This window comes from Anabrus simplex, chromosome 12, assembly GCF_040414725.1.
Source record: "Anabrus simplex isolate iqAnaSimp1 chromosome 12, ASM4041472v1, whole genome shotgun sequence".
Taxonomy (NCBI): domain Eukaryota; kingdom Metazoa; phylum Arthropoda; class Insecta; order Orthoptera; family Tettigoniidae; genus Anabrus; species Anabrus simplex.
In genome coordinates this window covers 99,124,378-99,143,933 of record NC_090276.1, presented here as the reverse complement: position 1 = coordinate 99,143,933, position 19,556 = coordinate 99,124,378, and the positions used below count along the sequence as shown (strand labels likewise).

Here is a 19,556-nt window from a genome sequence, read left to right as displayed (position 1 = left end):
TCGGCCACCAGAAAACGAACCACATTTCTCTGCTCTTCTTTGCTTTCCTCCATATCTACAGCTGGACGAAGACACTAGAACAGTCCGCGCAACAACAACTGCGTGCATGTGTGAGTTGTCACCATGCAGTTTTCCTACTACAGTGATAACAGTATCAATATGTAACAACAGTGTTGCCACGTTTTGCATGGAATGTGTGTTATGGCGGGGGTTTGTTTTTCACTTGACTTATACATACATACACCTGTTCTACTTTTCCGTTTTCAGTCTGCAAGCCTCTGTGTATTGACTTAACACCTCCACAACCATATATTTGCATATAGCTCCATGACCACGTTTTATTTTAAGATCTCTAAAAACCAAGTGTAACCTCCATCTACTTGGTCTTGCTCTATTTCTCTTAACCTCTGCAGCCAAAGACCCATTACTCTCCTAGGTAACCTATCTTCCTCTATTAATCTCGCATAAACCCAATAAAGAAACCAGTTCATTCCTTACTCAACATAACGGATTCCGATTTTAGGTCCCTCCGGGCATTGTTCCCACCCATTTCCTCTGGTTGTCATAAATACAATTTATATGCTTTCAGTAGGCCATTTTTGATGTGACAAATAAGTTAAATGTCAAGTTTTCAGCCCAACTCAACAGCTAAAAGACTTTCTTCACCGAGTCAGAAGTAGCTATTACATATCAATCTGCCAGGCCCACTGAACGCACGTACCAACCCATCCTATGAGCAACATTTTCACAAGAGACTGGCTGTGCACTGTTCATATCTCTGTCACTTTCATATCGTAAAAGCCAGTGACGAGACTGACACAGATCAACGAGAGTTACTTCTTAGAGACTACACTGTAGACTCTGGATCTGGACACACAAATACAATTTACTGATTTAAAATACAGCCTACATCGGTACACTTTGAAAAAATAATTTCATCCATAATCAGCTTTCAGAAACTATGTTCCAACTTCACTGGATCTGGATATGTTTAAAAATATACTAAAATTCATGTAAGTGATGGTTCATGGTGAGGGTTACTGTAGTCACTTTCTATGTCGTAAACCCTGGGCAACGCCTGCGTGCTGTAGTCTGTAGTCCCGAGAGTCTGGATACCAGTTGCTATGGAATAGGAGGCAGCACCTCGGACATAGTACAATCAGTCCTACCAAAACAGTAGCAATGAAAGTGAGCAAGTAAAAATGAAATGTCGTATGGCTTTGAGTGCCAGGAGTGTTCAAGGACATGTTCTGCTTTTGATTTGACGTCCGTAGGCGACCTGCATGTCGTGATGAGGATGAAATGATGATTAAGACAACACATACACCCAGCCCATGTGCCAGTGAAATTAACCAATGATAGTTAAAATTCCTGACCCTGCTGGGAACCGAGCCCAGGACCCGTGACCGAAGACCACCACGTTAACCATTTAGCCATGGAGCCGCACAGTAAGCAAGTAAGCAGCACTTTATGCTGAATGGAAATAAATCAGAAGAAGTCGATCACTACCAATACCTTGGCAGAATTCTAACTTAAGACGACCGAAGATCAGCTGAAATCACCAGCAGAGTTCAGAAAGGAGCCCATTTTTACCACCAAGTCAGGATCCTCCTTTGGGACAGTCCAGAAACTATGTTCTAACTTTACAGGATATACTAAATATACTAAAATTCATTTGATATGTAAGAAGACTCTTTATCAGTCCCACTTTCTACCAGTAACAACCTATGGCATGGAAACTTGCACCATCAACAGAAGGGATAACAGCAGACTCCAGGCTGCAGAAATGAAATTCGTGAGGTCAGTGCTCAAGAAAGCAAGACGAGATAAGATCAGAAATGAAATGATCCAAAAAGACATCCAAATGTCTTGAAAGGGACCTAGAGGGCAAGCAACCTAGAGGCAGGCCAAGGACAAGATGGATATCCCAAATAAAAGATGATGATGATGCTTGTTCTTACGTGTGTTCAACAATTTTATCTTCATTTCAACAGAACAAAAAAGCAACTGAGCTCCAGCATTTTAAGAATATTCTTCAAATTTTATCATGTATTTTAACTTCATGTACTCTGTAACCCGAATCGTATTTTAATGTGTATTTTTCACCTTGTCTATTGTACTTATAAGAATTTTTCAGTTCATGATATCCAAAAAGAAGGATGAAACATGTGCCGACACATGTTAATGTCACCTTAATTAATTTTTTTAGTATTGTAAAGGTGGAACCTTTGACTGTATTTTTAAAATGTATACAATCAACAATACAGGCTTATAAAAATTGAAGAAATAATTTTACACCACCTTTCCAATACTCATAATGTTGTTGATTGGTTGGTTCTATGGCATTGGCGACCACTAGTATCTTGACAACGATTCACGCAACAAGTCAAACGGGCCAGCAATGCCATAGAACCACAAATCAACAAAAATTTTTCAACAGCCCCATTAAACTCCCAACATTTGTCAATAATACAAAAATTTCCAATATCAACATTTTGAAAATATATTGTTAATCTGTTAAGAAAACAACAGCCATTCCACCATCGTGTTAAAATTCTTAACAACGTAGAGAATAACAGCTCATCATCTCTACAAACTTACTCGGATGAATCAAAATAAATTTAAGCCAACTACACACTTCTTGTCAGCACAATCTCGCTGAACCCATCTATAAATAACTTATGAACAGTGACCATTAAACATTACGGGCAAATATACGCTGGCGTCAATAACAGTTGCCCAACATTTGGAATGTTTTTCCTTTATATTTTATATTTTTTACTGTAATCTTTTTCATATGTGTATATTAACATATTATTTTACCTATATTTCAAACTCTGACTATGGCCATAAGCCATCAACTGTCACATACGATACCTTCATTTTTAAGCGTATCATCTAAAAACCTGCTATTTTAATATCATTTAAATGTACTGTATATCTTCATTGAAATGATTTTATATGATTTCCACTACATATTAAAAACCTAATATTGACCAAGGCTTCGAGCCATCTAATGTCGTCCTATTCATTAAGTGTACTACACATTGTTCATCATATTAGATTCTTAGTTGTTTTATGAACATTTTTATAATAGCTGTAAAATGTTTAAAATGTTGTCTGACAAAAGTTAATAAGGTTTTGATTAATGACTGAAGATGCCTCACAGTAAGGGACGAAACATGTCTCAATAAAATTCGAAAAATGTTTTGACCTAAATGTCAACATCTTGTATTGTATTGAATAGGTGGTAATAAATCTTAAATACTTTCCTACATATTTTACCAGTCCATGATGCCGTATGCTCAGCCTCAGTAGAATGCACACAATGATACTAATCACAGGCAATGCCCAGACAGTGGTGTTCCTTACATAATGGTACTAATTGCAAGTAACGTTGCCCCATGGTGCTCCTCACATAGTGGTACTAATCACAAGTAATCTCATGGTTCCAATTCCATCATGTCCGACTTGTTGGCTAAATGGTCAGTGCACTGACCTTCGGTTCATTGGGTCGAGGGTTCGATTCCCAGCCGGGTCGGGGATTTTAACCTTCATTGGTTAATTCCAATGGCCCGGGGTCTGGGTTTTTGTGCTGTTCCCAACATTCCTGCAACTCACACACCATACATAACACTATTCTCCGCCACAATAACCCATAGTTACCTTCAAATGGCAGATGCCACCCACCCTCATCGGAGGGTCTGCTCTACAAGGGTTGCATTCGGATAGAAATAGCCACACAAAATTATTATCATAATTCCATCATCTCTTGGTCGCCTCTTACAACACATAGGAGATATCGTGGGTGTATTCTTTGTCTGTGCCCCCCACCCACAGGGGGTGAATGACTTGTGACTGACCATGAAAATTTTCCTCATCATCAATGAAACCCGACAAACGCTGGTTAGTAGACACCCAAAAGGATCTTGCAGAATTCAATACTGACCCACTGGTAACTACGTGGACAACATATAGGCAGGAAATCAACTCATACAAATTCACACCCAAGGAAGCAACGGCAAGAAATCTGAAACTAAAAAAAATCTATGGACACAGAAAATAAAGAGGCTAAAGGACGAGGAAGTTCCGGGAAGATAACAAGGAGAACAATGCTAACTATTTGTTCTACATACTCCTTAAAGAGCCAAATAATAATAATAATAAGAAGAAGAAGAATAATAATAAACATAAAAATGAAATATTAACATACAATAATTATTATGCCAGGATTTAGAAACTCTCTTGGTACTAAGACTAGAGCGCTAAGACTAGGCAGCTTGTTGAATTACCTGCATAACCTGTGTGAGATCTTTGTCATGGACTGACACCAGCTCATCAAGGCGCTGATCACTTCTTTTGTATTCCTTCTCTAGTTTGGCTTTCTCTCGATCTCTCTGTTCATTGGACTCACTGGCAGATAGTGTTCGGATAACTGACATCAACAAACCACTCTGAAACAAAATAGTAGCAATTATTAACATACAACAGCCAAGACATATTACATCTACCTACTACGACAACCCTACAGATTTTAGTGATGAGCGATACCGTGATTTGTGAGTCACAGCATGATTTGATATCGTGATTTTCTGATATCAGTGATTTTTAGTAGTGATGTGATCACAATCACCGCATCGTCCGTGCTGCTTGTTATTTGCAGCTTGTGATCAAGAGAATGCCTTGTTACTGTGACTAGGCTATCTGTGTGTAAACATTTATAAGAAAATTGGCCACCTAAGGTTTTGTATTTAATAATCAGCCTACATTTCGGTTGCAGTACAGACATGACCATTGCCAATTTACTTCTAGGTGTACAAACATAATCATTTTTGCATTTACATTTGTTTTTTGTGGACATGGTGAACTTTAACCAATGTCAAGAAAAAAAAAAAAAAAAAAAAAAAAAAAAAAAAGATCAATATTGGCAACAGTCGTGTTTTATACCATAACCGATTATTTGGTATGTGCTAGGAAATTAAATTCTACACATTTATCTGGCACAAGTGAAAAATATAATGATGAATATTTTCAGCCACCTAAATATAAGGTTAGGGATATCACTGTACCTTTCCCTAGATACTAGTACCGGCAGTAGTTTAGAAAGATGTGAGGTCCGGAATGGCGTTGGCCCAGCGGCGTGAGGGCAATTGCGAAGCTACAGTGAGCAGCGGTCACAGAGGTAAGGCAATACAGTTGAGGGATGTTGCGTGCTGACCACACGGCTATCCAATATCTGCCAGCCAAGACCTGGGCAGCAGCTGTTATTGAAAGCCGAACAAAGTCAGGTGATGCAGGAAATATTAGATTAGGAAATCAAGTCTTAAAGGAAGTAGATGAGTATTGTTACTTGGTTAGTACAATAACTAATGATGGCAGAAGTAAGGAGGACATAAAATGCAGACCAGCACAAGCAAGGAAGAGCTTTCTTAAGAAAAGAAATTTGCTTACTTAGAACATCGATATGTCTCTGAAGACTTGGATGATAAGTAGCTCAGAAAGAAACAGGATAGAAGCTTTTGAAATGTGGTGTTACAGAAGAATGCTGACGATGAGATGGGTAGATCGAATCACGAATGAAGAGATACTGAATCAAATCCGTGAGAGAAGATTGATTTGGCTAAATTTGACCAGAAGAAGAGATAGAATGATAGGAGGTATTTTTGACTCCCAGGACTTGTGCGGCTGGTTTTTGAGGGGAGTGTAGGCGGTAAGAACTGTCGGGGAAGACCAAGCTATGAATATGACAAGCAGATCAGAGCAGATATTGGATGAAGCAGTTACGTAGAAATGAAAAGGTTAGCATATGATAGGATGGCGTGGAGCGCTGCATCAAACCAGTCTATGGACTGACGACTCCAATAACAACAAGCCTATTAAAAGCAAGAGAGGTGAATTATTGACCACTCAGGAGGGAAGGTTAGTAGGGTAGAAGGAATATTTCTCGGAGGTGCTCAGCAGAGATACAGAGCAGACTGGTAACCAACAAAAGCAGTGACTCAAGAATAAATAAATAATCCCGAACCTGTTCAGAAGTAGAAAAGACCTCGAAACAGTAAGATGTGGAAAAGAGTCAGGTACGGATATTATCATGCCAGAAATACTTAAACCAGATGTCGAGACCTTGGCAAAACTGCTGTAACCCTATCGGAAAGCATCTGGAATGAGCAGAAGCTACCAGCCGAATGAGATAAAGCTCTGATTGTTAAGATACTAAGGGGATAAGTGGAGAGGAATTACAATGTTGTTGGTACCCAGTGAGGTTCTTTCATGGATTATTTTAGAGTGGGTGAACGATGGTGTTGAATTACATCTTAGGAAGGATCAGTTGTATCGGCCTCATAAGGAATAATATGAGAATAATTTTTGGAACACTGGAACAGACTGCAGAATAGCAAAACACCCTCTACATGACTTTCACTGATTCTGAGAACGCCTTCAATTCTCTCAAGAGAAAAGTTATATGGTAAACACTTGAGGAATAGGGTATATTTTATAAAGGTTATAAATGTCAGGTTCTGCACATTGGAGATCTTACTGAGCCATGTGACATCTTACGTTTGACAAGGCTGTATTCTCTCTCCAGCACTCTTCCTACTTGCGCTGGATAGTGTGTTGAGGACAGTGAATAGAGGTCGAAAAAGGGGATTCAGTGGGCTAACAGAAAATGTCTAGAAGACCTTCCTTTTGTAGATGATCTGCCTGCTGGCTCAAAGATTCAGAGATATGAAAGAGAAGAATGGGCGGTTGAAAGAAGAGGCAGAGGCTGCTGGCCGGTTACCCCACTGTGGTAATGACTAGACCACACAGGCAGTGTCGGGCAGGAATAAATAAACCGATCCCCTAACATGACCAACAGCTTCGGGCAGATGAGTCTCCTGGCTGATATTCTCCTGAGTGTAGGAAATGACAATGGACCTCATCGAGTAGCAAGGTGGCTGCATAAGGCGTCTGTACTCCATGTTTGAGGATGGTTGCCGAGTTGTACTTTCTCTTAAAACAATAATCACCACCACCACCACCACCTGTACTCCATGTTAGGAGCGGCCTGATCATCTGCTGGCAGTAGCTTTAAAATGCATCTGAAATGAGTGATCCCATGGTAATAATAGCCTAAAATGTCACTTTCAAATCAGCCCTGGAAGCAATGCACAATTCTTATGCTGGGGTAATGTAAGAAGCAGGCAACCAGTAGAGAACATTATGTAAGGTATCAATAATCAACCTCATCACACTGACTTTTTTTCCCTTTTTACAATTTGCATTACGTCACGCACCGACACAGATAGGCCTTACAGCGACGATGGGATAGGAAAGGCCTAGGAATGGGAAGGAAGAGGCCGTGGCCTTAATTAATGTACAGCCTGGTATGAAAAGGGGAAGCCACAGTGGGGTTTGAACCCACTATCTTCCAGATGCAAGCTCACAGCTTCGCAGCTCTAACCACATGGCCAACTTGCCCAGTCATCTCACTAACTGGGAAGTCAGAAGATGTGACTGATATCAGAGAGAAGAAGAATACATTTATGATGGGATTGAGTGAGGTTAAGTGGAGAGAAGAAGGAAAGAAGTTGAGGAAAGGATGCACTGTCTACTGGACTGGAGGACATATGGCAAACAAAAGAGTGTTGAGTGACTATGTGGATAAAGTGGACTACATATGTGGTAGAATAATAAAGATACAGTTAAGGACAGAGAATGGAGTAAAGGATTTCATCCAACTGTATGCACTCCAGATTGGAAACGGACACATTCCTGGAGACACTGGAGAGAGAAATAAAGGATGTAGAAGTGATTGTCATGGGAGACTTTAATGCAATTGTAGGAAGTGACAGAAAAATAATGAGGAAATAATAGGACAATTTTGATACGGAAAGAGGAATGAAGGCGAGAAGATGGTGAATTTTTATGTGAGAAATGGGTTAACTGTGGGCAATATGTGGTTCAGAAACAAGAATAGTAGAAAGATTATTAAATGTTGAACATTAATTTATTGAAAGCACCTATTCAATACTGGTTAAGTCTTTATGACTATAACAATGTCATTACATTAACTTTGAGTATGGTACATGTTTCGCCTGGCATAGCAGGCATCATCAGCCATTAATTCTATCTCCAAGTCAGAGCTCTGAGTAGGTGCTATTTTAGGATTAATCATAGTCAATATTATTTATATAACATTGCAAAGGAGTGATTAAGCCGTCCATGTTTTAAAGTTCTAAAGTGACATTCTACTCATGTTCCCATTTAATGGAATATATTGACTGTTAACTTTCATAATGTCGGTAATGAGAGCGGCTTGCTGCAAGTGGAATTAAATCATCTGTACATTTTTACAACTTATTGGAGATTAACATATGCTAGAACTATTCTTAAACATTATTTTTTACAACAATTTACATAATGTATATACAAACTTATGGTACATTTTGGAACTGAACTGGTTGAACTTGTCTTAAAGTTTCAATGGAACGTCTTATTCATATCCTGTCAAATGGAGAAAATGCTGATGCTGGGATGGCATTATAGTCTATTGAAGTCATAGCATTTAAATATACCTTTTTATATTTGTAGGACATTGAAACATGTTCAGCTTAAATGTTTTTTTTTTTTTTTTTTTGAGGTCTAAATATTCTATACAAATATTCTATAAATATTCTATATTCTATTCTTCTAAGGAGTGATACTGATCTATCGAATATTTAGACCTCCAAAAAAAAAAAAAAAAACAAAAACATTTAAGCTGAACATGTTTCAATATCCTACAAATATAAAAAGGTATATTTAAATACTATGACTTCAATAGACTATAATGCCATCCCAGCATTGGCATTTTCTCCATTTGACAGGATATGAATAAGACGTTCCATTGAAACTTCAAGACAAGTTCAACCAGTTCAGTTCCAAAATGTACCATAAGTTTGTATATACATTATGTAAATTGCTGTAAAAAATAATGTTTAAGAATAGTTCTAGCATATGTTAATCTCCAATAAGTTGTAAAAATGTACAGATGACTTAATTCCACTTGCAGCAAGCCGTTCTCATTACCGACATTATGAAAGTTAACAGTCAATATATTCCATTAAATGGGAACATGAGTAGAATGTCACTTTAGAACTTTAAAACATGGACGGCTTAATCACTCCTTTGCAATGTTATATAAATAATATTGACTATGATTAATCCTAAAATAGCACCCACTCAGAGCTCTGACTTGGAGATAGAATTAATGGCTGATGATGCCTGGGCGAAACATGTACCATACTCAAAGTTAATGTAATGACATTGTTATAGTCATAAAGACTTAACCAGTATTGAATAGGTGGTTTCAATAAATTAATGTTCAACATTTAATAATTGATTTTCAATACGGTCAAAATGAAAATAATCACTTGTAATAGTAGAAAGATGTCAAGATATGGATGGGGAAACAGGCTGGGTAGAAAGTGTAGACCGTAGACAGTTATTAAATGTAACAGCCTTGCCAGAAGTAGCCTTTGATGGAGACCACAGAGTTGTTTGAGTTATCAGTTCATAGACTGGTTTGATGCAGTTCTCCTTTCCATCCTATCCTGTGTTAAATTTTTCATTTCTACACAACTGTTGCATCCTACATCTGCTCGAATCTGCTTGGCATATTGATACCTTGGTCTATCCCTACCGTTCTTACCCCCTACACATCCCTCAAAAACCAGCTGTTTACTTAAGATGTGTCCTATCATTCTATCTCTTCTTCTGGCAAATTTAGCCAAATCAATTCAGTACCTCGTCATTCGCGATTCGATCTATCCATCTCTCCTTCAGCATTCTTCTGTAACACCACCTTTCAAAAGCTTCTACTCTCCTTCTTCTGAGCTAGTTATCATCCATGTTTCACTTCCATACAATGCCACACTAAAAACAAAAGTCTTCAAAAACATCTAATTCTTATATCAATGTTTGAAGTGAGCAAATTTTTTTCTTAAGAAAGCTCTTCCTTGCTTGCGCTAATCTGCATTTTATGTCCTCCTTACTTCTGCCATCGTTATTTTACTACCGAAGTAACAATATTCATCTACTTCCTTTAAGATTTCATTTCCTAATCTAATATTTCCTGCATTACCTGACTTCGAAGTATAGATAAGAAAAGTGTTTTTCCACCAATCAATACAATTTATTTTAATCTATTTAAAAAAACACTTTTCTTATTTATACTTTGAATCTGTCAATACGGAAAATGAAATTTATAAATAATAAATTACCTGACTTCGTTCGACGGCACTCCATTACTTTTGTTTTCGACTTTATTTTCATCTTGTACTTCTTATCCAAGACTCTGTCCATACCTTCGAGCAATTTCTCTAGATCTTCTGCAGTCTCAGATAAAATAACAATATCATCAGCAAATCTCAAGGTTTTGATTTCCTCTCCTTGGATTGTGATTCCCTTCCCAAATTCCTCTTTGATTTCAACTGTCTCTTCCATGTAAACATTGAAAAGGAGGGGGGGCACAAACTGCAACCTTGCTTCACTCCTTTCTGGATTGCTGGTTCTTTTTCAAAGTCTTTGATTCTTATCACTGCAGACTGATTTTTATACAGACTGTAGATAATTCTTCATTCTCGGTACCTGATCCTGATCACCTTCAGAATCTCAAATAGCTTGGTCCAACCAACGTTATCAAATGACTTTTCAAGACCCATCAATGATTCTCTAAGATCAGACGTAATGTCAGGATTGCTTCATGTGTTCCTACATTTCTCGTTAAGTCAAACTGATCTTCTGCCAACTCAGTTTCAACTTGTCTTCCATTCTTCTGTAAATAATTCGCGTTAACATTTTGCAGGCGTGAGATACTAAACTATTGGTGCGGTAGTTTTCACACTTGTCAGCATCGGCTTTCGGATGGCACTTCTCCTGTCTCATATCTTATACACTAAGTGGAATAATCTCCCCGTGCTGATTTCTCCTAAGGCAGTCAGTAATTTGGAGGGAATGTCATCAATTCTAGGTGCCTTATTCCTACTTAAGGCTACCACAGAGTAATGGTAACAAAAATGAAGGTAGGAACAATACTGAAAATGAAAGAAATAAGAGAGAATAAAATAAAAGTATGGAAAATGAAAGATAAGGAAGTAAAAGAAATATTCCAATTTAAATTTAAACAACACCTACCCAGAAATGACTGTGGAAGTGGAATGGAACACGTTCGAGAAGGCATTTGCAAGCTGTGAAGAGAGTGGTTGTAGCAGAAGAGCTGAAATAGAGTGAAAGAGAGAGATCCCATGGTGGAATAAGAACATGAAGAAAGCATGCTAGTATGAAATAAGAATAACACAGAAGAAAGTATGTACAGTAAGTGAAGAAAAACTGGGAAGGATTTACATGTGAGTTGGAAGAGGATGTGTGAAGCAGTAAAAGGATGCTATATAGACTTGTAAGAAGGAAGAGAAAACAAAGAGTCCACACAAGGCAGAAGAAGTGGGGGGGAAGGAGACATTATAACACAACAAGAGAAGGAAAAGATGAAAAAAAGATCTGTACCAAATGATGGGTGTAAAGAAGGGAGACAAGAACATATGTGATAATTATCAAGAAATCAAGCTCATATCTCGGGTAGCAAAAATATTTAAAAGTGTACTAGAAAGGAGTATGAGAAGAAAGGTGGAAAGAAAATTACAAGAAGAGTGATAGGGCTTTTGAAATGGAATTAATGAAAGGCAATTAATGGGGAAACACTCAGAATATGGAAGCATATGACATTCCTTGATTTATGATAGTGTACCCCGAGAAAAGGTATGGAAAGTAATGCAACAGAAAGGATCTGGAAGACAAATGATTGAATATGTGCAAGCAATGTACAAAAATTGTTGCAGCACTGTCCATACACATGTGGGGATGAGAGTAGATTTGAAATTAAACTGGACCACGACAAGAAAGTGTCCTGTCACCACTGTTATTCATAATGGTTTGGAACGAAATTATGAAGGAGACAAAGGGTACAGGGAGGTGAAGTAAATGCTGTTTGCAGATGATATTGTGGTAGGCTATGTGAAGCACAGAGAGGAAGTACAAGAACATCTTGACAGGTTCAGCAAGATTACAATATTGTATTCTGAGGATATTAGGTCGTGTTAGGCTGACGTGTTTCGATCTTCCTACGAAGATCATCTTCAATAACAAAGAAGTATGAAAAATCTTAATGGCAAATGTCGCTCCATAATTACTGGACTCAAGATAGAAAGACCCTGTTAGAAATGTTGTTCATCCAACACTGCAAGACTCCACACTCAAGTTATCGGTTATGGTAAAAAAGCGGACCATCGCCAGTTCACTTGTAGGCACTCTCAAATGACAGGTGCAATAAAGTATCCTCATTCCCCTATATGATTAATACAGATTACATGGACTTCTTTTCCATAGATACGATGATGGTGCGCTTATTCCTTGCAATTGTAAATAAGGAATATGACAGGTATGAAGAAAAATTTCGGATATCACTGTCTACCTTTCCAGAACTACTGACTTATAGGTTAGGACTCTAAAAAATAAATCGGACCAAAATATGTTTTGATGATTTGCAGAGATATCTACAAGTATATAATTTATAAAGTTTTCTTTGAACATTACATTTCTAATTACAAAACGGTATGACACTTTTATAAACATTATAAATGCATTTTTGGAAGAGATTTTGATGTCAAACGTCATACTTAACATTTTGAGGTTAGAAAATGTATACCTTACTTTCTTTGAAACATAAAATTAAAACATAATATATTAAACAAAATTATGCTTGGGAATAATCTTCTCACCGTTTCTTTGGGGTGTTTAACCGCCCGAGGCGGTTTTGTAGGAGGTGCAGCCATCGTAAAATACCAATATTTACTCCTCCTCCTCCTTCACCACCGCCTACTTAAATCGACATAATTTATTACGAGTGTACATCGACCACATCGACACGCGTCGATATACTTTCGATAGCTTTAATCAGTCGATCAAGCACGTGGTTGGAGTTTATGTTTTCCTTCCAATGTCTTTGGCATCTCCAGTCGGTCTTGCTCTAGTCACGACAGCATGCGAGATATCTCGGAACTTATGTTACAGGTGTTTATTTTCCACCCATGTCCCGCTTGTTCTTGAAAGTGTTGATCCTCGTACCCGCGGTCTGCTGAGTGATAGCTCATCAATGTGTTGAGCAGTTCCGTTGATAACCTTCAGTGAATTAATTCTAGTGGAAGAGTCTTGCTGACTTTACTTTAGTCTAATGTGTTCTGTCAGTTGATTTTCACTGCTTTTCTTTTGTCGCCGGTAAGTACGCAGTATTTGTGCTGGCAATAGAACCATTTCTGAATCTCTGCCTTTTTACCAGTTTATGCGTGATTTATTGATTATTGGTACACTTAAATAATCTTGCTCGTAATAAAATAAATCGTAGATGTGATCTGATGAAAAGAATTCGGTGGGAAAGTAGGTTATCATTTCTTCTCCTTGAAAAATTTGCCTGTCATAACCTTTATACGTCAAACTAATGTTTTGTCTTATTTTACTATATTTACAAATTTGATCATTTTCAACGGATGTTTGTTGCACAATATTGCATTCTCCGCTGAGAGAAATATAATATATTAGTATTTTGGATCTTAAGAATCGTGTAATTACGTGAAGTTCCCGTACATAAATTTCCATCTAACTGCGCACTGTTCATAGCAGAACTTATTTATTTGTTTAAGGAATAGCTGACTTGTGCTTGCAAAGTCTTGTTTGTTGTGATGGCTGTGTGTAATTATGTGTAATCAATATATTTTACCGAGTTTTTTCGTACAGTGCACCTGCATTGGTTACAAGATAGCAGTAAACGTTTTCAGTGGGTTCATGCTTTTTGTACCACCGTACAGGACTTATGAAAATTACTTTTCTTTTTTACGACAAGCCCACTTTTCTAGGTTTACATTTTATTACCATAGACTGCCCCTAAATACAACTGCAGGAACTAGCTTTGACCTTTCCATTATACTTGCTGTACTAGCCAGTTTGATGGGAGATGATATTTATTTAGAGATTAATATTTTAGTGCCGTGAGTGTCCGATGACATGTTCGACTCGTTTGGCGCAAGTCTTTTTATTTGACACCCATGGGCGGCCTGCACGTCTGGGTGTAGAAATGATGAGATAATGTTGGAACATAGGCTGCTCCTGTCAACACCAGAAGGTCTGCTCATACCTTAACGTCCCCATCCGACGGACGAATCGCCATCAGCAGCGTCATATGACCTCGCTCCATATGAATACTGTCAAAAGGTTTAGCACATTTAGTGATTACAACTTACCTCCTCTACCCTGCTGACCTACATTCTGTTGGTGAAGTTTGTTCCACCAGCGGGACTCAAACCAGCTAACCATGTTGTCAGACCATATATACTTGATGCCTTAATGATCACAGCTACCAGGTAGCTTTGATGAGAGGTTATGTTGCTGTATTGCAAAATCACCTTCTGACATAATTAGGTTGAATGATGATAAATATCAGGGAAAAACAAAATTAAAATTGATATTTGCTTGCCATGTGACAGGGTCTGGTTCAATGATATATATTTTTTTATATTCCAGAATCTTCCTGCAGCCATGATGACACTAACTACCTAATTCAAGTAAATAGTTTGATAGATTACTAGGAACGTTACCATGTCCTGGGAGAAATGTTCGTAAGTTCCATACCATGGACTGTTCCACCGGGCGAGTTGGCCGTGCAGTTGGGAGCGCGCAGCTGTGAGCTTGCATCCAGGAGATAGTGGGTTCGATCCCCACTGTCAGCAGCCCTGAAGATGGTTTTCCGTGCGTTCCCATTTTCACACCAGGCAAATGCCGGGGCTGTACCTTAATTAAGGCCACAGCCGCTTCCTTCCAACTCCTAACCCTTTCCTGTCCATCGTCGCCGTAAGACCTATCTATGTCGGTGCGACGTAAAAAAAATGTGGACTGTCCCTAAAAGCAAGTGCAGGAACTAGCTTTGACCTTTCCATTGTAATTGCTGTACTAGCCTGTTTGATGAGAGATGATATTTATTTATTTATTTATTTAGTGTATTAGCGTTTTAGTGCTGTGAGTGTCCACCGACATGTTCGGCTCGTCTGGTGCAAGTGGCTATGTGGTTTGGGTCACGTAGCTGTTAGCTTGCATTTGGGAGATAGTGGGTTCGATTCTCACTGCTGGTAACACTGAAGATGGTTTTCTGTGGTTTCCAGTGTTCACATCAGTCTGTGGCATAAAGCAGGTTGTAAAAAGATATTGAGGAAAAAGGAAATTTAAAATTGATGCTTGCTGTATGACAGAGTATCAAGCAGAAAAACGCCACCCATACTGAGGGATTATGGTATGTATTAGAGATATGTTATTGCAGGTAATCAAAGGCATTTGCGTTCATAATCAGGTGATAGTGGTAGAATCAGTTCTTGGTTCAAAGGGATTTGATAAGACTGTAATCTCTCACCTTTGTTGCTCATAGTATATAGAGAGCATTTACTTATAGGTGTAAAATGACGGAAGGATTCAGTTGGATGGAAATGTAGTAAGCAGGTTGGCCCCTGCCAGTGACTTAGTTTTAATGGCAGACTGTGCTGAAAGCCTACTATGTAGAGTATATGATAATGCCAGGACTAAGGTGATGTTAGTAGGGAAGAAATGTGAGAGGGTTGAACATCACAAAACTTGGAACTGGTAGATTATTTACTCGAAACCGACTTTCACCATATTAGGTCGTGTTGCGTACATTTAGTACGTGTTGAAGAGATGTTAAGTACAGAACAAAAATGACCAACTGGACACCAGTGGGATCCGAACCCACAACCTCCCAATTTCACGTCTATTGCTCTACCAATTGAGCTATGGTGGCCTAGGCCATCTTTGTTCTGTTGGAAAGGATCTAAGCCACAGGTCTGGCACTACTGCCATCACACTGTAGAGTGTATTTAAGTAAACATGTGAAGACACAAGCCTATAAATGTATCAATTTTAAATTTTTTTTCCAACAGAACAAAGATGGCCTAGGCCACCATAGCTCAATTGGTAGAGCAATAGACGTGAAATTGGGAGGTTGTGGGTTCGGATCCCACTGGTGTCCGGTTGGCCAATTTTGTTCTGTACGTAACATCTCTTCAACACGTACTAAATGTACGCAACATGACCTAATAGGTTGAAAGTCGGTTTTGATTACAATGCGGTCATGAAAATCCAATATTCGTAGATTATTTTAGATGTACTGTATGTTCTGTAACGAGTTAATGAAGTTGTAACAGGGCTAATGCCATGAGTTTACAGTTATGATCAACAGGTCTCAGGTGAAATTATCTTTAGCCTACATTGGTCAGTTTTGAGACTGACATTGTCGTATGGGATTGTGCAGTCTTCATTAAGACATGAAGATAGTGAGAATGATTGTCTTTACAAGCAGGTGGGAACAGCATTTAGAGTATTTAGAGTTAAGAGATAAAGCCCAATTTAGGAATAAACTCTATGAATGAAGCTGTATGCATAAACTGGCTTCAGTGTTCAGGTCATAATGAGATGAATGGAGGAGAATAGGTTACCGAGGAGAATAATGAAGTCAACCATGGAGAGTAAGAAAAGTGGAGGGAGACCAAATTGATGAAGATATGTCTCAGTTTTTAATTATTTCAGGAACTAAACAATGCCACAGGACCAGTTGCAAATAGAAAATTGAATTGTGGAGATGCTTGGTTAATTCAGAGGCTTGCAGACTGAATGCTGAATGGTTCTTAGCTCAGAGGTTGGATTTCTGGATGAAACACAAAATAGTATCATTAACTGATACGTGATATTTGTGGAGGAAAACTGTATGGAAATGAGTAAACATATTACTAGACTGGAAGAAAAGAAAGATGTAAAATGTCATTCTGCCAGGACAAACATCCTATGTTCCAATGAGCAAATTAATAATTTTAAGTGTAAACATGTGAAGACACAAGCCTGTAAATGTTTGATTTTATCAAGGAAGCCTACTGTATGTTGACACGTTAGTGCAGCTTAATTATGGTATCCAGAATGCTCCTCCCTATCCCCACAGTCTTGTTTTACAATATGCACAATTCACATCTTCTTTCTCTTTGTCTCACCTGAAATGTTAAAAATGTACTTTGAATGAATAGGTGTTATATTGTAACGGAAATAGAACAAGTGTGAATATGCAAATGATGAAAGATTACTCCTTTGAACAAAGACTATAATACTAGGCAGCATTAACAAAAGTGATTTTATAAAATAGGGCTAGAATTTTGATGGTCTATAAATTATCAAACATTTCTCTGTAAATAGGGTGAATATTTGGTACTACATTTTTTACTTCTGGCTGCCATTTCAGCAGTGTTGAGTATTTATTTAGTCATTTTGAGTTAAATTTCCATTCTGGTACCTTTGTTATAGCTTCAGAAGTTAATGTCAGTTAGAAAGAAATCATCAAAAGGAAGCAAGCTTGTAGTTTTAAATGACTGTTGATATTGATGTAGCCTACCCCCTCCAGTTTCACTTAGAATCCAAATCAGGGATGTAACTTTTAATATCATCAGTCACTGGCCAAGATTTGAACCGGAGCCACCTTATTGAGCAGCTAGTGACATTGTAAAGTACGGTATTCTCGACATGGCTCTAAGAAAGGTCACTAACAAAACAGGGCAATCGCCTTTCGTGAAGAAGGCCACATGCCCATGAAGATTGTCTGAAGGACTGGTGACAATGCCACAGTGCTTGCAGTTCTAAAAGTATGCCAGAAATACAAAATTAGTGAATCCTAGAAAAACAGCTCCAAGGACTGGTAGAAATCCTAAAGTATGTCCCAAGGGATATGAGGGCAGTTTGCATATTATTACTCTTAAGAAATTTAGGGAAATCCTCCAGAGTAATTCAGGAAGTTTGAGAACATCATACAATTGATGTTTCAGCAAGAACAGTTACAAGAAAATTATTCCAAAATGGCATATAGATCACCCAGAAAAGAGTAATTTCTTGACTGAATACTATGTAAAATTGTATGAAATTATGTAAAAACCATAAATCTTGGACTAGTGGTAAAAGATTTGACATTACCTTACAACGAAATGAATACAAAGGAAACCACATAAAGGCTTGCTGAACATTACATGCATTTCACAATTATAAATTTAAAAACATCCTCTGTTTAAAAGAAGATAAACTTATTTCAAGTTTGATTTATTTTATGTTTTTTATGTATTTGGAGCAATTTTAAATTTATAATAATAAATTCAATAGGGTCTTGTTGAAAAGTGATAATTACTCCATTTCTTACAAAGTTCCAGAATATGAACACCAATGTAAGTACTGAAACAGCTATGTGTCTGTGTTACTAGAAAAATATGAAAATTTGAAATTCTAGCCCTATAGGTCTATATTCGAGAGTTGGGATTTGATGTCGGCACTGGTGTTGCAAAAAATGTCATGGTAACGTGGGCAATGTTGACATGTTTATGGCGATAAACAGTGTTTTGTAGTCACTTGGTGTCCTTTCCCCTTCAAATTCTGTCTTTTACCAGTTTCGTGTTATATTATTTAATCGTGTGTGCATACAGTATTTGTATTGTTAGCGTGTTTTCATTTAACAGTGCAGTTATTATTTTTACTATTAGCTTACCATTAGTTTGTTTATAGTCATTAGTTGAAGGTTACATTAGGTTAGGTAAGATATTATAGGATCGTTTTCACGTGTTCATTAAGTGTGAATATTTTTAGGTTAGGTTAGTTCAGGATAGGATAGGATTGTGTGATTTTTCACATGTGGATTTAGTATGAATAGTGTATTATTGAAAATATATGAATCTTTAGATAATGAATCATGACTTTCAAAACAACGAGAGTCCTTGGGTGGAGCGTGATGCTAGCTACATTGTTTGATGGTGTTGGTTTATTTTCTATAGTTCAGCGCTTTGCCGCTCAACTGTCAAACTCCAACTCTGGCGAAAAGGAGTATAAGTTCATTATAAACAGCATAGGTTATGGTGTAAGTGTGTGTTTGTTGGGTATTCAGCCCAAAGGTTGGTTGAATCCTCAACAGGTTCACCCTTAGCTGTCATGGATGGCGTAGGTGTCACTGAAGAGGCGTACTAGGGAAATGAGGAGTGAGGTAGTCTCTCGTTGCTTTCCTCACTGAGCCAGAAGTTGCTATTGCACATCAGTGTGCCAAGCCCACTGAAATGCCTGCACCAACCGACTCTATGAGCGACATTTTCATACTATTCATAGCAGGGACTGGCTGCATAAGGAATGGCATTACTAGTGTCACTCATACCTCAGCCACTTTCATATTGTCAAAGCTAAGAATAAGAGTGAGACAGGTCAATGAAAGTAACAATTAAATTCCTTATCTATATTGTCTCTGTAGTGACTTGACAGTGGAAAGCTTTCAGTCACTCAAGTCTCTCTTATTTATGTATGATACATCTCTCCCTGTACGTGCAAACAGTTGAGCACAGTTAGAAAACTTCGTACCGGCAAAGTGTGTCTTTCACGTCAATCATTGTAATGAAATGAGAATATTAAAGTACTGT

At 37.9% G+C, this 19,556-nt stretch overlaps 2 protein-coding genes across 5 annotated transcripts in view; one reads left to right on the top strand and one right to left on the bottom strand.

The window, feature by feature from the left end:
• Positions 1-12,908, bottom strand: part of Sec8 (Secretory 8) — a 206,885-nt gene extending 193,977 nt beyond the window's left edge. Inside the window, exons 1-2 of the mRNA XM_067156380.2 lie at positions 12,798-12,908; positions 4,293-4,454 (exon numbers count right to left, since the gene is read on the bottom strand). Of these exons, the coding sequence (XP_067012481.2) occupies positions 4,293-4,454; positions 12,798-12,851 (216 nt within the window). The 5' untranslated portion in view covers positions 12,852-12,908. The remainder of the gene's footprint in view (positions 1-4,292; positions 4,455-12,797) is intronic.
• Positions 12,909-13,052: 144 nt separating this feature from the next.
• Positions 13,053-19,556, top strand: part of LOC136884540 (zinc finger protein ZFP2) — a 103,983-nt gene continuing 97,479 nt past the window's right edge. For all 4 annotated transcript variants that reach the window (XM_067156790.2, XM_067156787.2, XM_067156791.2 and 1 more), the window contains exon 1: positions 13,053-13,293. The gene's annotated coding sequence lies outside the window, so the exon portion shown is untranslated. The remainder of the gene's footprint in view (positions 13,294-19,556) is intronic.